Here is a 21408-nt window from a genome sequence, read left to right as displayed (position 1 = left end):
GCGGCAAAGGATAGCAGAGATARAGGCGTCTCAAAGTTTGTCACCCGGCTTTGAGCGGCACTATTTTGCATTCGTAAAAGGCATTTAGTRCGAAAATCAAAACAATAAAAAATCCGTTGTAAAGTGAAAAAACGCGTTCGCTCGCCTGCAATTACACACGGCCGGGCAAGCGAGTATTTCGCCGGCGCCACCATCCCATGGCGAATATAAGGAAAAGTGGAAAGAAAGGATGGCAGCGCGCAGACAAAATGCAGATCAAGCGTAAAACTTCTGTTAGATTTTTCATTTTCATGGAGATTTCTTTCTGGCTTCTAATTCGCTTATAAAGTGGAATAAACAAAAGTAATCAAATATATAAAACTGAAAAGTGGCACAACAGCGCGGGTGCCCAGTCAAAGACTTCAATAAGATTACGAAGACGTAAAATAATAAAAACAGTAAGAACATAATTCGCTAAGCCGACACTGCAGACAGGGGGTGCCGAGTTTCGGCGAAGCTTTTCAATCGCTTGGCAACTTCAGCAGCCACTCTGACACTTTAAGAACGAACGGATAAATGTATAAAAGGATTTTCGACTAGAATTTYGGATTGCATATTGTGGATCAAAAGGCGGCGGGGTGTCCGTAATGAATGCGCGGCTGTCGCTCACTTATCGCCCCAGCGTTCGCAAGTTTTTTAAAAACCTAGCAAATATACCATATGCTKAGTGATACAAGGGTTGCCTTTTATATTTCGGTATTAGGGAACAAAAACTAATATTAATCATCGATAATCTATACAATTTTGCATGCGGTTGCACCAATGTTCGAATTACGTTTGCCTCACTGATTGAGATATTTTCAAAACCTCCATTCGATGAGAAATCAGGACTTTACGGTGGATGACTCATCCAATTGATGTTTTGAGTACTCAAACAGTTATTTCAGACAATCAATGTTCCAATTGTCGTGGTGAAGAGTGATCCATCTTCTGTGTTGGGTTTCCTGATTTTCGAAAGACAACTGGACAACAATTGTATATCACTGAGAACTTACTGTTCTGCGTTGTTTTTTTGGTATGATTGAGTCATGTCCAGTTTCTCCAGAAAACAAGGAACCAATTGCTCGAAATGCTTCGTGTGCAAACAACCTTTTTGGATTCGGCTCATCTGGAAGCAGCTATACAGCCGACTGCTGTTCACTTTGGTTTAGCATCTATCACGCTGTCATCGACATATTTCGAAGCGGCGCTGTAGTACTTTTCTAAAAATTCCCCCCAACAATGGACGCGAACTTTGTTTTGGYGGAACGCGAACATATTTTTTCATAATCAAATATTCATGCAACACTGAGATTATGCTGACACGACCAATCCCTATAGTTGCCTCAATGTCACGAAAAGTCACATGGTAATCTTGCACTATCAATAGTTTCCGGAGCTACAATTGATATTGGACGACCTTTATGAAATTCGTCTTGGAATTTATACGAATTGAGGTCGCATTCACCATACCATCTTCGAAAGAGCTTCATCGCCAAAAATATAATTAAGTTCATTGATGCACTGTTGCATGGAGTTAATTGGAGATGAATATTTAAAGTTACTGTAAAAGAACTAAATAATGTTGGTATATCACCACTGAGGTTACCAAATACCGAAGCTTCTTACTTCTGTATGTACATATGTGAAGAACGAGAAAATTATAACCTAAGACTTATTTGCAGAGCAAAGAAACAACAGCGCCGGCACTCTTTGAATCGCGGGACTAAAAAGTGAAAAAACTGTAAATAAGACGGTCGCTATAAAAGAAGAGAACATAACAAATTTTTGGAACACAAAAAATTTATATTAAAGATATTTATATTGAAGACAGCTTTAAATACGCTATCCAATTTTTTTTTATTTAATACTGGTCTTCTTCAAAGGTTGTGGGCAACAAAAATGTAAGAATAAGTTAATCCCTTCTGGGTTCCATGTTTTGGAAATGTATTTGGTTAGAGTCTTCGCTGGCACTGYGACAGTAAAAGACACTAGGCACTCACAGAGACAAAAAGCGTCAAGTTTAATTCGCATTAAAATATTTATAACGTACTTAGAAACTTTAAAGGCGAATTAAAACCCAGCGCCAGATTCTGCGTATATAAATAATTGCATTTTCAGCAACGCCGGAAGGCAACAACAGCGGCTAAGATAAATAAACAAAATCCACAAACTGCAAGAGAAGAAAAGAAAAATGACAAAATTAAGTGCCGAGCGAAAAATTGCGCTGAATTCCTTCAGCAACAAAACAGCTCAACGAATGCGGCACCTTCCCCTCGGACACGTTCTGCTGCAGCAAGACTTTGTAGCAGTGTGTGTTCACTTGTTTTTGCTGTGGCAGCTGCCCGTTGCCTTTCACATGCTGACTTGATACTTAATTGCAATTTCAAGCCAACGCGGCGACTTTCAGGCTAATTACACTCGCAGAAACAAAAAATAGAAATGGAAATAAAAAATCCACAGGATAGCGAGAGAACAGCGAAAGCATGGCGTAAGCGTAAAAATGGCAACCAATGGCGCACATACAAAAAGCCAAAAACAACAGCTTTTAAGGGAAGTGCAGGCAGGTTGCAAACGAACATTTGCAGTTGGTGAGGAGTTCTAGGGTGCAGGAAGCGCCAAACGCTGCCGAGTAGATGGTGGAGCGCGTTACAAGGGTCTTTCGCACGCGGCACTGCATTCATTTCATTATGCGAAGCGTTGGGCATCCGCAAGCAGCAATTCTGTTTCTTACACTTAAGTTTTTTCAGCTCGCTGGTACTTGCCGCACACACTGCAAGGCTTGTCGAAGTAAACAAAAGATCAGCGGCCCATCCCACGCAATAACCTCTGTAAGGGCGCAAGCACGATTCAACTCACTCGGTTTTACATATAAATATGCTTTTATGCTTCACTGTGTATTCATTTTCGAACTTTCTTTTTCAACATTTGTCTGGTACTTTTTTCTTGCTTGCAGTTGCACCCACTTGTGCCACCGATCATGAAGAGCTGCTGGGCGCCCTAAAGCACGAAACACTGCTGCTAAAATGTGAAGTGGACTCATCACCGCCAGCGGAGGCATTTACATGGACATTTAACTCGTCCGGCGAACAAACAGAATTGCCCGCCCGACTGCACTCAACGGAGGTAATTATCCCACACATTAATATGCACCTACATACACACACACACAGAATAAGTAGAGTGAGAGTGCCGGTAGCCGTGCAATGAGGGCGCATTGAGGCTCCGCTATTGAACTCGACCTATTCAGTGGGTGTCAGTYCTTCGCACATTTATACTGGACTTACACACATACTTTTGTAMTTACAAAACTCTCGTGACTCGTTGTTCTCCATTGGGCTGTCATGGATCCGCTTGTCTTRCTGAAAGCTGGGTGGGGCGCTTTGGATCTCCCGAGCATGGTCGCTTTTCATTTCTCCCCACTTTTAATTCACTTGACTATGATTCGCAGTGCTTTAATTTTTTGTTTTTGTTTTTGTTAGTTAACCTTCTCACTTATGTGTTTCGCTTTCTCTCCAAGTTACTCTGAGTAACTAATGAACATTGGGCGTGTCAAATGGCACAAATTGATAGCTGTAGCAAATAAACCAGAAATCCTGAAACCTCACAAACTTCACTAATGAATAAATTACATCCCACTTTTCGTTACTTCTTCTATTTCTGCAAACATTCGTAATAAAAGTGTTCTTACAGGGGTTTACTGTTTTAAAATTAAATGAAAGGATTTTTGGAAGAAATTTTTAAATATTTCCGTTSTATCTTACTTCAAAATCTGAAGACATAAAACTATCATAAAAYTCGTCRTAAAATAATCTTTACATTAATAAATMCAGTAAGGCAACTTTCAGTTCTCGYAACGCTTTATTACTGTAAAAACCCTTAATAGCAATATCGAGAATCGATTTTTCATACAGCGTAGTGATGCAAACACATCCGAATCGAGGAACCTTAAGAGGAATGAYGTACTCGTCTGTTGCAAATAGGGTAAAAGCGAACCTCATAGCGCTTCGGCAGTTATTGTATCAGGCAATGCGACTGAGTAGCATTTACCTAACCTCATCTGAAGTTCTAATCCATTACAGCAAGTTTAAGATTTAGAGCAAAGAGCAAGCGATTATCATACTGAAATAATATATCTCTTGCAATCTGTTTTCCTAGACTGGCATGTCGCGACTGAATTACACTCCAGCAACCGACCTCGATTATGGCACAATATCTTGCTGGGGGCGAAACTCTATTGGCCAGCAAAAGAACCCCTGCATTTTTCAAATCGTCGCTGCAGGTGAGTAAATTCTTAAAATATTGTCAAAAAATTTATAGTATTACTATTATTATAATTGTAAACAAGCTATTATTTCATATTATATATGCACAGCTCTGTTCATAATTCCAATTAACCGAACCAGAGAATTATTSACTATCATAACTTAAAATGTATCAATTGTGTCAGTCTCTCACAGAAGTGGAGACCTCAAAGGCATCACCTTATTTTACTCTTTGTTATTCTCTTTACAGGCCGTCCATTTCCGTTGCAGAATTGCACAGTCACGAATCAATCCACCGATTCACTGCAAGTTGATTGTCTGGAGGGCTTCGACGGTGGGCTACCTCAAGGCTTCATTTTAGAATTAGTGGAGTTGAATAATTTGCGTCTAGCACGGAATTTAAGTTTGTCGGTAAGTRTTGGAAATATACAKAATAATATATTTAATCWCATTAAAGAATAATTAGAAATATGMCAAGTGAAGACGCAAAGCCTCCGCAATTAGAATAACATGTGTATGTATGTATGTTACACTGTAGGGTATAGGCAAATGCTAGATTACCCAAAATCATAATTTAAATTAATTTGCACTCAAGACTCGAGGGATTAGTTTAAAATGAGGTTTGGTCCACTTTTTCGGCGGAAGTGACCTTGAGCAAAGAATTAAGAGCTTTTGTAAACTCCAAGCTCTTTAGTATTTTTTCTCCCACTTATAGGCTTCTAACTGAAGACAAGCACACAAATATTGCCAAAATTTTCTAACGAGAAATGAGTTGGAGTCCACGCCAAGCAGCCTTTTTATTTGTACTGCTTATAAAGCTGAGGATCTTATACTTTTCTTATAAAGGAAAGGGTAGTTCAATAGTATATTAAAAGAACATCAGATGATGAGATATAAAGGGTGTTCGGTAAACAAATTTGCCAATTTTGCGTAGTGTTYCCTCAACGGTGATCTCTATGAGACAGATGTTTCTCCCTCATTATTTTTAATTTTGTTATATGAACTTATTAAAGAAAGTATTTGATCACATTCATATTTTGCAACTAAAATGTTCACTTAYGTGTTATTTTGCAAACGCCTCTAATTTTGCGAACATTCCGCGAAAAAATGCTAAAAAATATATGGCTGAAAAGTCGCCAAGTGGCGCAAGGAAAATATTTTCTCCAACACACTTACACGGTGTGGACTTAACCTGTGCTCACCAATTTATTCGAATGTTTTCTTGTACGAGTATATACACAGAATGATATATGTATGTATAAACACACGTATAGGGTGTGAGTACATAAAGCCCTGCAGCAACTTTTAATGTTAACTTTTGAATTTTTACCCCGACTGCCGCTCTGCCCGCCATCGAGCTCACCTTAGTTGTAGAAATTCTCTTGTCAACTTGAGTTGTTGTATTTCCGTCTAGGTTAAAAATTTCTGCGAAGTTTTGTGCTGCTTTGTAATTTGTTGCTCACGAAAACTTTCCTGTCGAAAGGCTGAAATGTTTCATCTCGCCTTCCTCGGCAATACTCTTATGACCTGAATTATTTCAAAGAATTGTTCCTAAGTATTGGCTTAAAATATCATAAATGCTAACTCTTCGGTTCATTACAACGCCTGTGGAAAATTTTGCGAAAAATTCGTGGTGATGTTTTCGTTGTTGTATGTGTTCGTGCAATCGTTTAAAATACTTCAACTTTGGCCCACAAATCGTCACACTAAATTTGTAATTTTAAAAAAACTTCATTGAAATCATTAGTTATTTAGCTCCGAAAATGGAATGAGATGTGCTGACTGACTACGTTCACTAGAAAAATAAGTCTTCTGAAACCAAGTATTTTAGTCGATTTCAGCATATAGTCTGACAGCAAAAAAGAATTCCATTGTAAAAATTTACWTCTTCGTGCTTCAGGATTTAAGTCATTGGCATTCCTCTTTTTTGAAATATAAGTATTAAGKTACTACTTCTGAATTTATCTTGTTTTCTCTCCCACAGCATCCGCCAGTGAGTTTTCTCATCGAAAATCTCGATCCGACAGCAACATATCGAATGATCATTTTCGCCATGAATGCCAAGGGACGTTCGGAGCCAACCATAATTGACGACATAAACTTCAAAGGCGTGGCCAAATTTACAGGTTAGTTAAATGGTATAAAATAGTTACAGCGTTAAGTGAAAATAAATAACTGCACAAATTTCGACAATCAATCCTGCGAATTCTTCGGGTAAGTCATGCTATGTATGTRTGTAAGCAGAAAGGTGAGTGTGTCGTCGAGTCTGCAGGTGGATTGCTAAGAGACTTTTTTGCACTTTGCGGGCTTAGAACTTTCCTAATCTAAATAAATCGCCATCAACRTTCGTTATATGCTAAAATGCTGTTTTTGTAGTCGTCGTCGCAGCATAATGCGTTACGTGCAACGTGCCTTTGCAACAGCAATGCATTCACCTGAGAAATGTTGATTTCATTCATTCATTCTCTCTCACGCTTGACACTTTGCAAAATAGMAATTCATGAGACCCACACGCCTTGCGCAGGAACTGTGGGCATATGCGGTAGCTGGTGGCATTTGTCGCAATGCATTATCCGTTTCAAATTCTCGAAACGAAAAGACGTGCGGAGTAGTTTTACAGGGTTGCGCCCTTYGCCGTCGATTGTTCACATTGCGAATGGAGTATCGCAAAAGAATGTAGATCAATTCACCCTGCATGGCTATAACGCTCCCGTTGTCTTGATAGAGTTAGCGTTTTTATGAAAGGTAAGATTTTTATAATTAAATCAGCATCCTCAAATTCCTCCTCAAACTGTAAAATTTAGTTAGGGATCAATTCAAGTGGGTCAGCTGCTCCCCTGCAATTAAAGAGAGGCAAAAAGAATGTCACGCTCTTGAAATGAAGCACCCTTTACAACTTTCTACGGCTATCTATCTGAAGTCGTCATCCCTCACTGCTCTTTTACATAACGCAATTTTTATTGATATTTCCGCGCTCGTAAAACATCTTACGCACCATTAGAGCATTTGCGCGAATGCTCTGAGTTGAGCTGCCACCAGCTGGCGCATTCTTTTTGCACTTAAAGCAATTTTTTTGTTATTGTAAGATAGTGTTAGACGGAATGCTGCGCTACTTAGAAGAATGCATTTACACGCAGACGTTGTTTTATCATTCGCCTTTCAACATTTAGAGTAACCCTTAATGATAGGCAAAATCCTTTCTGAATACATGCTATATCAGCAATTAAATATTACTCATAGTTATTCTTGTTTATTAGTAATCTTAGAAATCACAAAAAATACTTACATACTACTACATTTTTTTTTTTCAAAATTTAAATAGTTTGATGAAAAATTCTAAAATTATTACTGGGATAAGAAATTTCATACTTCCTCACCCACTTTTTCTCTTATTCATGCGCAAATTTACTATTTATGTTTTACGTCACTTGCAGTTCCTGCAACTTTTGCACTTCGGTTTCAATCTATTTCAAAACAGCTTTTCAAAGATGTTGTCAACAACGACTTTTCGCTTATCCTTTGCGTTCACCGCTCGCAAGTTCTTTCCTATTTTGCGTTTTGTTGGAAAAAGWATGCGAAAGTGTGTGTGTCTGTGTTACTTTGGTTTCCTCGAAATATTGAAAAGAACTGTGTGCTAACAACGCTGGTGGGATTAAGCAATTTCACYGCAGAAAGGGAGCAGGTACATAAATATTAATGCACAACTGAGGGGCAATGAGTTTAAAATTTTGTTCTGTTCTTTTTGTCATTCTCCGAAAATTCTGTACGCATTTTAGAGGCTTCCAGTGATTAGTTCAACCAGTTACCTCATATCGTTTACTTCCTAAAAGTGGAATTGCTTGGCAAATTAAGTTAGAATTTACCATACAACCATGGGTTCCCTACCCTAAACTAACTGAATTAACCACCATCTCAATCGATTTTGGTGATACGACAGCTGACTTTAGCAAAATTGTGACTTTCCAGGTAACTCCAATGAACCGATACGTTTGTTATTGCTACATTTAATATTTGGGCGTACACCGTTAGCTTTTGAGGCATCTTAAAATTCTACATGCGATAGCAAATCGTATAGGTATTATGATAGCTGCGGTGTCCTCACTCTTTTATTGGATTAAAGTTACTCGCTAAAAGTTTGTTCTATTTCCTCACTTCTGTTTTCTTTTGTTTGTGTTSCTTTCCAAGCCAACGAACCGCTGTGGCCTGAATGCAGTTCGCTGTGAGAACAAATACTACACTGTATGTATGTGTGTGCGTGTGTATGTGCTTTCAGTTAGTGTGACTCCTTGCACAGCGAGTGCGATTCCGTATGAAAAGTTGCGATTATTTAATTGTTTGTTTGCTCCTTTTTTGTTTTTCTACTGATATTGCCGCGATATGCCACATTGTTTTCATTCATGCCACGCACACACATACACAGCACATCATTGTGGTGGCAACTCATTATGCATGCGAGTGAAACTTCTATAAATGTATGAATATGCACCAATTTTCACCGAAAGGTGCAATTATATCTCCTTCAAAATATCGTTCCAGCGCGTTGCACAAATTGTGGCGCGCCACTTTATTATTATCCTCACCAACCGCAACACCGCACATTTATCAGATAATGGAACGTATGCACGTGTGTGTGTGTGTGTGCCGCAGTCGTACTGTGCTAACCTTTGATTTTTCGAAAGTATTTACCAGAAAGTTTTGTGTGGTGTTAATGCGTGAGGCAGCTGGCAGTAAATGGTCTAAATAGGTCGACTGTAATGCGCAAACTTTCATGCAGCAAAGTTATATAGCGTAGTTACCGTTATTGTGATTGCACAAAACGCTTATCAAGACACATAAACCACCGACTCAAGTATGGGTGCAGCACACATTGCAGGTGCTTTCATATCGCTGGTATAAAATATATTTATTTGTTTCGAACACTTGGCTCCAATAAGCCTTATTGTTAATGCGTATTATATTTGTTTTCATTTCAGGTGCATCGAATGGCTTAACGGTACCCCTTTCACCATTTTTGGCTGGCCTAACACTCTTCTGTGCGCTGCTCTTCGCCATATCCTGCATTGCACTGGCGGCAATTTACAGGCGGTTCTCGAACAGGTAAGTGCCACGAGCACCGAAAGCATTGAAGAGTGTCTTTTTCTGTCTATTTATCTTGAAATTGTATTCCAATCGCAGAAAAGATTTTCAAATTTGAAAGTTTTGAGTTGTTACGGGTGATCCATTTCGGTGTTTCCAACCTTTTTAAAGAAAAACCGCAGAAACTTCAAATTTAATGGGGAATGTTCACTATCATTCGAAAGAATATCCTTTGGCATTTATTCTTTGAACAGATGATTCTACATTTCAGATGGTCTATCCGTTGAGTCCAATTTTTCGTTCTCCTTGATCTTCTTGGTAATTATCAAGAGCCCATAGAGCGAAGCGATGTCGCTTGAGAAGGTCAAACGGCTTCAGTTCTTACACAAGCTGTATTTTGTACGCTTCCAATTTAAGATCAGTCCAGGTTGCTCCGAACGACGTCGAATCGACTCTCCACGGTCTTCGTGTATACTCTCAAGTCGGTCGAGTATTATCCAATAGTGAATCTTRAGTCTCAAGACCGATTATGTTCACCGTAATTTGAAGGAAGTGCGCGAAACAAATACTTTAGAGAACGTGAGCTTTCTTAATAAAGTTCAATATTATCCAACAATGAAAGATTACACTTTTCTTTACTTGGATCACCCGTTATTATATAAGTCAATTGAATATTAAATAATTATTGTACTATAATTAGAAAACGTTAAACATTTAGGTAAATAATTTCAGTCAGGACCTCTAATATCTATAGAAATATATTGACAACTTCTGAAAATGATCATGCCACATTGATATAACTATAACCAAAGTAAGATATGAGATGTTTAAGTTTAGTTCTTCTAATCCATGCTTTACCGCAGAACAATAGCTTTTTTGACATTTTGGCTCTAGATATCAATATCTTTTGAACTGAATTTTTGGTAGCTTAAATCTTCTCAATTGGAAACCAACATTTCGCACTTTACTGACAATATCCGCTCAACTATGCTGAAAAAATTGGGAAAGTTAAACTATAAATACCATAAAACTAAAACAATTAAGCACTTCACACTCATCTAAAATATATGGTYGGAGCAATTTGAGAATAGGCATAAAAAATATAACTTGCTAAATATATCTCCAAAAATCTCCACCAAAATTAAGATTTAGTTCAACCACACTCTCATTATTTCACGGAGCCCACAGCTACGTCCAGCCCTACATTTGGCTTAGCTCTTGGGAGCGTTTAATATGTATGTAAAAGATTCTCTTATATTCCCTTGACAACGTCTCTGTCTGTCATCGCATTTTACTGGTGGAATATCAATTTCTTTGCTTCAATTCATTTTGAATTTAAATTCCTTATAAAAATATACATATTTTGCTCTTTTTTTCCTCCAATGGCGGAAAATCATCAGTGACCATTATCAAATTATCGTACACCATTTACCATTTGCCTCATATTCCGTTGCGGTTTACATTAAACATGTTTATTTATATGCTGACATTTATCACTTTCTTGCGACTTACATTCCAGGCAAAATGATGGTAATTTGAAACCAACGAAGCACACSCAACTTTCAATACCCCCTGATTGTCAGCTAGATCCATTACAACCGAACAACCACCATCACCAACATCTGCAGCATAATCACGAGCAAAGCAATCACCAGGCCCATCACAGTCTACTCCAGCCGAATGTCARCGACGGTGCCAATGGCGGCGGTGGCACCTCACCCTCTGTCGGCGGTGTCATGGGTGGTGCTGGAGGTGGCGTCATGGGTGGCTTGATTGGCATCGATTCGTCCACGTTGCGGTCAACGGCAACCAGCCATCATCGCCAAAGTCCACTGGTGATGGGCGATGCGTTGGAAGGTGATGACACGGATCCAGATGTTATACCCAATCAATATGGTAAGTGTTATGATGTTACGCTAATATATAAATAATGCGCCACTTGCCAATGAGCGAACGGAAAACAGTTATTAATTTTCAAATTTTTATGATACACTGAAAAAAATATTTGTATATAATCAGGCAACTTATAAATTCGTTTGTTCGGTATTTATGTATCTCCTCGCATCCGAAAGTACTGTATATGATATTATCACATATAATCATAATCATGGAAGTAAATAGCTGTGTTTTTTGGTGCTAATAACTTCAACCAAATGACGTAYTAGAATCGTCATTACAGATGCCTTCGAAGATTAATAATAGTTTAAAAGCCCTTCGTGGATTATAAGGACCTTATAGCCTGTAGCTAGGTGTTTTGACATATTTTAAAGAACCAAGTCTTTCACTGTCGAACGTGTTCCCCAACGTAGTGGTCAGCCCGGTAACCCAAACCTACAAGGAMTAACTCAACTGCCAATATAGATTTGAAGCAAAGATTTTGCTATTGATTAAAAGAAAAAAATTGTAACAGTACCTTTAAAAAGTACATTCTGCGAAATCGTTCAACAAAGTTTGCACCYTCAAACTCATTTGCCACTTTGGAGACATTACTTAGGAAAAATTATGAGGCTTTTACGGTGTACTTGGCTATTTTGAATTTATTTAGCGCAATTTGTTAATGTCATGTTTTCTAATATCCATTTTAATGGTGAAAATATCATATTCCCTAAAGCACCAGGTTAACTTTTTTTGAGAATGACCGTGTTAATTATATATGTTCATCGATACGARTGTGTTACATTTACTAGTTTTCTAATTTATTTTAAGAATGCATTGTTGCAATTACTCAACTTAATGCACAATACTTTTACTGCACTAATTTAAGGTTAAGCAAATATTTTAGAGTCCTAAGTACCTAGCTCAGCGTGCGCCAGCAAAGTAGGTCAGTCGGCAGTTTCTTTCTATTTATGTTTTGATATTCTTTATTTTCGTGGTTTTACGCAATATAAAGGATTGCCTGCTTCTTATGCACCTTGACAACCTGGCAGAGAGCAAAATATTATATATGTATACATAGTCGAGCGCAACAATAAAGCACTGTGTTTACTTAAATTTCAGAAAAACGTCCACTGAAGTCGCAGGTGGCCTCGCCCATATTTCGCAGCCCCTCAGCGCGCTTACTGCAACGCGACTACAGCAGTCTTGCGGACACGGAGCGCGCTGGCACATTGAGCAGCGGGAGCGTGATTGGCGGCATCACGAACAGCTCAACACTGAGCAGCGCCGACGGCATCTCCAGTCTGGGCTCATTGGTCGGAAACAGCAGTATTGGAAGTGTTGGTGGCATTGGCGTTGGCGCTGGCAACGAAGTGTTGCACTACACATTTAGGCCAAGCAAACAATTGGTGAGTAACAGACGATAACCTTTAGTTACTCTCAAACGAACCAGCTAGCTATTGCCCTTGTATATCCCCTGCGCGCGCCACTTCTACCCACATGCTTACATAAGTCTATGGCGAGAATAAGAAAGCACAGAGAGCAGTAGGTGCAGTGACACGAAAACTAAAAAATTGTCATCACATAATAATGAAAGTAAACATTGCAACATTGCAACATTGCTGCAAATAACAAACTATAAAGAATGCACACTAAACCAATACCACACACACACACACCTACATATACATTACGATAATTACTTCTCATGCATGCAAATTCAGGGTAGCGCTAAACAGCTCGTCATCAACAAATGCTTCAGGGATTCAGGGGAATTCGCCGCACTGTCGCACCACATTGCCGCTCCACGATTTCCTCGCCTACTCGCCCGGCAGCCTACTTTTCACAAGCGATTGCAAGTAGCATAAAAATTTCAGCAACGAGGACAATGTCAGAGTATWTGCGCGTAGCTATATATGTGGTTAGGATTAAAATCGTGCCGCGTAGGCAAGACTGCCGCTGGATAGAGGCAGAGAACATAATAYGACGAGAAGTGACACACATTTCTGCGCTGCAGTTCCTTTGTAGTTGCAAGGATAATCGTTCAAATGTAAATAAAAGGCTTTCCATGAACCAATATTTCGTCACAGACCTACATTTCAATGTAGATGCGGCCATTTCAGCAGAGCGCTTAAAACAGAAGACACAGACAAACGCGGGGATATTGTTGCAAAACGACAGTTTTTTTTTTGGTTTTTGTAGTGACGGAGGTGGCGATTATTGTTCATGAGGGACAATTGTTTTTGAAAAGACCATGAATATATCGTAGGGCTTCAACTCACAATATCGGTCATTATCAGTGGAGCCTTTGTTATGAAAGRGAACAAATAATGCAAAATTGAATATTCTTAAATAAAATTTTCCACAATTAAAGGTGGAGATTCGCAAAACTAATAATAGAATACATGCGTACATACATACAATTCTAATAAAAAAAAACACACATTTCTTCTTCTTTTTTTTACATCATACCTGTCCTCCATCCATGCACCACACGCTTTCATGAACTTGCACCGTTCCATCTGCTCACCAAAATTCAATCTCATCATAAATGCGGACACAGAGTTATGCAACGTTGAATAAGAAGGGTATAACCACGTGTAGTCCACCGCTGAACATCTCGCTTTATAATACAACAACTACAGCAACATCATCGCTATCCTCAACATATCACTCGACGCCACAGCCACAGCCAATGGAAGTGAGTTTGCTCAGTCCAAATAATCCGTCGGTGACTTCGTCGCTGAGCGAATATCGATTTCGGCCGGAAGTGGTAACCACATCGAATCGCATCCAGGAAAGTTGTATATAAATAGATAAAAACGAAAAATAACACACGTATGACTATAAATAAAATATGTTGTGTATGTATAAATGTTGTGTATATATTAAGTATTATATATATATATATATGTATGAGTATTGATGGATGGACTAAAATAGACTGACGTAAATTAATAATTTGTTCTTCGACGTCCATTTTTAAATGTGGTTTAAACATCCGCATCTGTGCGAGCGCAGCTTTGGTGATTTTATTTTCTTTATTCGTAACAAATGCTGGCACACACATACCATACATATGCACATGCATATGTAACCTGTATTATTTACCGAAGGTTGTTTACTCGTGTTTGTACTGCGGCTGTTGTTGCGGCAAATGAGCAACATACCAAGTGACAAAATAAATACCGCTATTTTGCAATAAACATTTGCCCGATTTAACGGAACAGCYAACAGTTTTTACAGCCAAGCACTTTGAAAGCACACACACTTTTMAAATTGAACCACCGCGATGTCCTACAAAAAGCAGAAAATCGGTTTAACCCATTTTTCGCATTTGAATAATAAAGTTTATTATAAAGCTCTCGTCTTTAAAAGGTGTTGCTCACTTATGCTTTATGTGTATGATACACTTTGTTGKTTTTGCACGAAATTAAAGGCTTTATTTGGCATCGTTAGATTTATCTGACTTTTGTCAAATATGACAGCTTAGTTCGCTAACTTGTTAGCAGTTCAGAGATAATTAACAATAAATAACAATCCCACACTCATGGAAACCCTCGTTCTCCCGGGCAAAACCCTGGGACAGTCGATTTTCATAAGCTCGTCTTAAGGTAATTTTTTCAACAACAAAACCATTTGCCAATTGTTGGCACAGGTTATTAGATCAGGTCCAAACCGTAAAGACGATGCGTAGGTTTCAACCGACCAAGCTCCCGGAACTTCTGGCGAATCAGTGTCAATGTGTAAAGCAAGACACTGCCTTGAAGAAACGCAATTCCTATTGGCCTAAGATGGCGGCTTTTGATTGCTGACTTCAAAKGTTGGCAGAGAGTAGTAGAGGTCCGACTTACCGTCGTATGAAAGGAGCTCATTGTAGATAATTCCATATTAGAGGAAATATTCCTGAAAGCCAATCCTGGTTTTACCACGACTGTTTCACTTCACGTTGTCATAAGTTACCTATTTTTCATCACAAGTAACCAGTCGCTTCGGAAGTGAATCGGGTTTGTTGCGATACAGCACATATTCTCAGATCGAACTTCGGTCCATGAGATTTTTTTGCCCCAACTCGTGCTGCACCTATACATCGAGCTTCTTTTTATATTCAAATGGTATCCTGCAATTTTATTATTTTTTTTTTTTTTGTGCATTGTTCAGCTCATATACAATCAAAAATTGTTTATCCGATGATTTGCATTATTGAATCGATCTACAATAGGCTTTCCATAGAATGGCATCAGAACTATCCGAACTTAATCGACAAACCTACAATTTCGCATGATTGATTTTGCAGTATATTTTCAGCCAGTTGMCTTTCAATTTCGACTTTATCAACGAAAAACTATAAAATTTGGTAAAATACAGCACAAGATTCAGATTCAAAAGCTAATTTGCTAGACTTAATATTTTCAATGGGCAGTATTTAAGGCTCATATAAAGCTTAGGAGGTAACAAGGCACGAAATCGCATAAGTGTATCCCTCATTTCATTATCAATAGCTGACAAGTACAAAATGGAGTTGTGTGCCTCCGTAATCCGAAAGGATGACATTCTAAGACAACGGAATCCACTTGCGCTCTAAACTTCACATAAAACAGCAAATGTCGAAAGCTCTTCGAATATTGTCAAAATTACACGCCTCTAAAATTTTCATTTCGCAATTTAGTGGAGGAAAATTGCTCCCGGGCAAATTAATATGTRTTTTTACGAATACTCAATGAAAGGTGTTTAGTGCTTTCCGTTAATCAATCGCCATTAAAGCAAAATAAATAAGCCATGCATAATTTATTAATATGCAAATAGCCAATATTGGCGAACTCAGCTCGAAAAGCTCTGCAATGCAAACAGAATTAGTTCATAATGTGTCGACTAACAACTTTGTACGTGTGTCTGTGCATATGTAAGCCCGATATTCAATTAAGCTAATACAAACTGCCAATTTGTGTTTAACCAACAACAATAACAAATAATACGAGAAAGCGTTTAGTGAAAGCTTTTAAATACAAATTGCAAATATCAAAAACAAAACAAAAAAAAACAATAATAATGAAGCTGTATTTGCTTATGTATTTTCACTACAATGTACATATATATGAATAATATATGTGTGTGTGTGTATGTGTGCGTTCAGTTATCCTGGCAGCGCTGCTATGCTTAGTTACCGGTATGCTCGCTCATTGCCGTTTACATATGTATAAGTGTGTGTGTGTGTGTGTGTGTGTCAACCTATTTATGTATATATGTAAATATAATTAATTAATTATTGTTTTTAACCGAATTTTAATTATAATGAAGCGAAAAATGCACTGTCATTTTGTATTTTGCGCAGCCAAGCATTTCAATTAAATAATAATTATATAAAATACCACAAAAATAGATGTATAAAGAGGCAGGTTAAAATAAATACCTTTGGAAGATTCCAAATAGTTTAATAGCAGAATGAAAGAGAGAAGGGAACGAAGAACATTCTTCAATTATTTCCATAGGAAATTTGTACATATCAACCATTTGATTTTAATAACTGTACTTTAACTTCAACCGCCACACATATTTTCAGCCGCACACACTTTCATATCACATTTACACACAAAAACAAATACTAATTTATATTAACTGCAATGGAAGTCGTTAAGGCAGCTCCCTTCAACCCCCACAAGCCATTTATCAAGAGTCTTAACATATCATATTTGCATATTAAAACATTAACATGCGTTCAAACTGCTCTTTGTACCGTCAAAGTAGGAATTTTACAGACAATTGTTTTCTAAGCTAAAATTGCGTTTCTTTTAAGTGATTTCTCTTTTAATTAATGCTAGAAGCAAATTTTTATGTACTAGTATTTTTCAAATAAAAATAATTTTAAAATTTTTGAAGATACATATATCACTTGGAATGTTATTCGAACCTAACTCCTTGAATGTGTACCTCTAAACTCAACATATCATTCACATTTTTAACAAAAAACAAAAGCTTAGTCCTACGAATTACATAACCAGCAAAGCATCCTCGGTACTTTGTACYTATATTTGACTTCTTCCCATACTCATGTCAAGAAAAATGTCCGCTTRTTAATAATATCTTATGTGGCACCACACAAAGTGACTTCCACACGCAGATTTTTATACAGCGAAGTGAACAAACTATGCCACATACTCGTATAAACGGTAACACTTGTGGTGCAACCCTGCGCTAACTTCTGTAATGATTCTTTTTTTTATTTTTTTTTTTTTGTTTTTTTTTTTGTGGAAAACTTCTTCTCTTAGCTTTAAAACATTTATTTTTGTTTTCTATAAATGACGATTACCTATTGAATGAACTCATAGAAAGTTTGAAAAGTCTGTAACCGTTTTAATGCGGATAGACAGGTTCTTTCTTTCTTCTTTCTTTAAGGTAGAGTTGTGAATGGTTTTGAGAAGAAATATGTTAAAAGTTTCAAAGTTTTCATATCCTCTAATAATATTATATGCTTATTGGCGTAGACTCCACTTACGCGGCTATAGCATTCAAGGCTGTTTTGTACTTTTCATTGGGAGTTTTTTACGTGGCGGGTCCCAAACCCAGCGCATAACCTCCAGAGGTCGAGAGCTGCTCCAAGCCATATGTAAAAAAATCGTTTCTGTCCACTCGCAAGTGCATGGCGTTCAGAGAACTTTCCTCACTTCAAAAAAAAATATTATTAAATGCGTGATGAAAAACTACAACTCTACGTACTTGTTAAATGGTTAGTTTGGTGTTAACTTGGTTCTTTCGCGCACTTCTCCTTAAAAGGTCTGCTGTCATTACAAAATAGTCCAAAATAATTTCTGGCAAATTCAATAACCAAGAGGAAAGCTTATAATACTTTATAATAAGGTATAATTCCACCTTGGTGTGTTGCCTGGCATCGCCAACTATGCCTTGCCTTCAAACATCATATAAATCCTTTCTATAACAGAAACATTCTACTTACAAAATAATAATTATCGAAATTTATAAAAAAAAAAATCTCTAAATTAAAGTGATTAATTACTCGTAAATTTTGCAGCCATTCAATTTTTGATTACATTTTATAACAAAAACAAATTTAGCCTCGAAATTTAAATTACTTCAGGAATTTATATTTTTCCCAAACCCTTCACATATCTAAACATATCCATAGTACGTACAAATAGGTCGAGTGTGCTTCTATTATTATTCTTCGCCTAATGAAAATGCATTCTTATAAATTGCTTTAGTAAATGCAAYTAATGATTTCATGCTAAAGTATGTATGTAGATAAGCACTTGTTAAAGTTGCCACACTTTTTTTTTAATTTTCCCTGCACAATAATGAATTCATGAAATAACTCGAGTTTTATGAAAACACAACATGCCTTCCATTCAGAATATTGAATTAGAAAATAAAGTAAGGAAAAGCGCTTTAATAAAACAAAAAGCCCGATTTTCAGCAAAGCTTTGTCATTGCCTTTATTTGAACTGTTTATTTTACTGAATTCTCGCTTTTTTAGTGAAATCATTGCATTATTGCCTTTGATATTTTKTCGATGTTGTAATATATGGTATAAAGATATGCCTCGAGCTTTTATGAAGTATGCCAAAATATGTATTGCTTATAATAGAATGTTTAGATTTGCACATGAAAATTAAAATTTTCCGCACAGAGAGATTTTGATTTCMTAAAACATATGCAAATTCTAGTTTTATGATTTTAATTTTGCGTGAAATTTTGTAATATTTTTGTTGAATCTATTTTTGCCAACAGGAACCTTATTTCCCTASCCAGTTTAGGAAATTTCAGGAGTCTCATCTGTAGTTACAAACAAATCACACAAGTACTCACACATATTTAGCCACAAACATATCTAGCGGATTTTGCTTTTTACCAATTTTTAAGAGCGCGATAACGGTTGTTAGACATGGGTATATGGTGAAAATGCGAGTGCTAGCTGTTATTGGTTTAAATAATCCTGAATTTATGTATTTAAATATTTTACTGTTTTTCGTGTAAATAGGAGAATATGTGTAGATGTGTATATATAGCGAAGTGAATGGTTATTTGTACATTTGCATATGTGCGTGAGTGCGTGTGTAGCTGTACTAGATACATATACAAATATTTATAAATACCGAAAGTATTAATTTCGTTAGTGAAACGAATAGGCAATAAAATGAGTTTCTAACTGTTGTTGCAACAGTGGGATTGCGCATCCAAACAAGCGGCATGCCAATTAAGGCGCCAGCATATTGCTGTAAATAGCAAGCGCTTGCAAACGCCCGTCCTTCGCGGTGGCAGCCAAATTTGCGCCGTTTGTACAAAAGCTAATTTATTTACTATTTATTTTGTGGTTGCAAGCGCAACCACTAAGTGATATATATTGCGCGCTGCAACGGTAAAAACGCAAATCTGAATTTTTTACTTTGTTAACATTGTATGTATTGTAAAATGAAGCTTAAAAAGTTTGACAAATAACTGTAAATACTATGTATGYGCGGACGCGTTGAAAGCATTTCACATTAAATTAATTAGAATCGAAAGTCCGGCAGCGTGAGTAGCAAAGTTACATAGCAAACGCGGTTTGTACAAACTGTTTGTAAGATAGCACGGRCTTAGCCCTTGCCGTGCTCGTGCATTATGTAAACAAATATCTGTCATTGTGTGTGTTAGCTGTACATAAGTATGATCAACTTCACAGTTATGGAACTTAAGGCATTCGTAAATGCATACTACTTGAGCATACGGTACCCTTAGTACATACATATACATATATSTATGTATATCAATGTGAGCTATTGTATTTATATTGTACTTATGTATGTATCTGTATGCGTGAGACTAACTTTGCAAATGCTTTAGTTTTAGTTATAAACAACTCCTAAGCTAAATGAGCCAAGTAAATGTATGAAGAGAGAATTATATGTTATATAAATAGGATTATATTCTAGACTAAGCATATATATATACATACATATTATAGATAAATGCAGTTATATATAATTTTGTATAAATTAATGGGAGTAAATGAAATATTAATTGTTATTTATAGCTCAGATCRTCTAATAGGAGAAGTAGGAAACGTACCACTGTATTTATTATTTGCATTGTAATTAGAAGTATACAGTTAGGCGTAAATATTTAAAYGAGAAGTAACACAATTATAGCAAAAATAATGAGTTAGCAGGTATAAAGTTAATGTTATAAGGAGAAAAGWATAAATAAATAAGAAATATATGCGAAAATAAATGTGTTTTAATTCAGAAAAWGGCGGAAAATTGAGAAAAATTGAGAAAAATAGCAGGCGGATCAAGAAAAAAATGTATGTGAAAGCACGAGGCATACATGGCTTTCTCTACAAAGGTAAGTTTCACTGCAATGAAAGCATATTTTTCGTATTTAATTAAATATTTAAAAAAAAATTATGTATGTGCGAATAATAACTGCAAAAAAAATAAATATCTAAAATCTAAGTCCTTTCCTTTATCAAATAAATATATGTATGGCCCCTCTCAGCACGCTGTTCAGTTTACTGTAAGTTCCCGATAAGATTTGTCTAAACTTTCTGGTAGCTTTTCACAACTTTTCTGCCAACCAACCACTCTGCCACTCTGCCACTCTGCTTCGTCCTTACCGCTCCACTAGTATGCAAGTCGTGCGCTTGCTGCGCGATTTCTGTGTCAACCCCACTGCACAGCATTTCATCAGCAGGCATTTGCAGTCGGACGAGTTGTCGGCGCAGCCATACTTTTCACTTTATACTTTCCAAAATAAGTTTTCTACGCTTGGCTAAATCCATATCCCATTGGTGTGAATAACTTTCTTACATAATTACTCACGGTCTGCTAATCTTTGAGWTGACATGCTTTATGCACTCGAGACGTCATAATAATACGTTCACTTGTCCAATTGTTACACCCGTCAACCGCGGACGACGTACTTTCATATATATGTAYATACATACATATATAACCGGGCATATATTCCACTCTCTCTCTCTTGGCGTTGTATGGGAGTGAGTGTGAGCATACAATTACCCTTGGCCAACTGCAGTTCTCGCTGCAACTCTCTTCTGCCCACAAGCACAGAGTTTGAAAAATTGTGCACTCGCAGGTCTTCTTCTGTTGTCATCTGGGATTTTGATAACTTTCGTCGAGTTTGCTGAGAGCTGATAATAACGGTATATAAATTAGAAGAAAAT

The 21408-nt window shown here is 37.1% G+C and overlaps 1 protein-coding gene across 2 annotated transcripts in view; it reads left to right on the top strand.

Annotated features, from left to right (window-relative positions):
* The window catches only part of LOC108972994, a 111457-nt gene extending 91034 nt beyond the window's left edge, over window positions 1–20423 (top strand). For both annotated transcript variants that reach the window (XM_018939984.1, XM_018939980.1), the window contains exons 11-18: window positions 2975–3144; window positions 4177–4300; window positions 4534–4694; window positions 6268–6409; window positions 9257–9380; window positions 10879–11255; window positions 12357–12643; window positions 13798–20423. In XM_018939984.1, the coding sequence (XP_018795529.1) occupies window positions 2975–3144; window positions 4177–4300; window positions 4534–4694; window positions 6268–6409; window positions 9257–9380; window positions 10879–11255; window positions 12357–12643; window positions 13798–14046 (1634 nt within the window). In that variant the 3' untranslated portion in view covers window positions 14047–20423. The remainder of the gene's footprint in view (window positions 1–2974; window positions 3145–4176; window positions 4301–4533; window positions 4695–6267; window positions 6410–9256; window positions 9381–10878; window positions 11256–12356; window positions 12644–13797) is intronic.
* The last annotated feature ends 985 nt before the right edge of the window (window positions 20424–21408 follow it).

This window comes from Bactrocera latifrons, unplaced genomic scaffold, assembly GCF_001853355.1.
Source record: "Bactrocera latifrons isolate USDA-ARS-PBARC rearing strain unplaced genomic scaffold, ASM185335v1 scaffold_11, whole genome shotgun sequence".
NCBI lineage: Eukaryota > Metazoa > Arthropoda > Insecta > Diptera > Tephritidae > Bactrocera > Bactrocera latifrons.
This window is presented reverse-complemented; position numbering and strand designations above follow the sequence as displayed.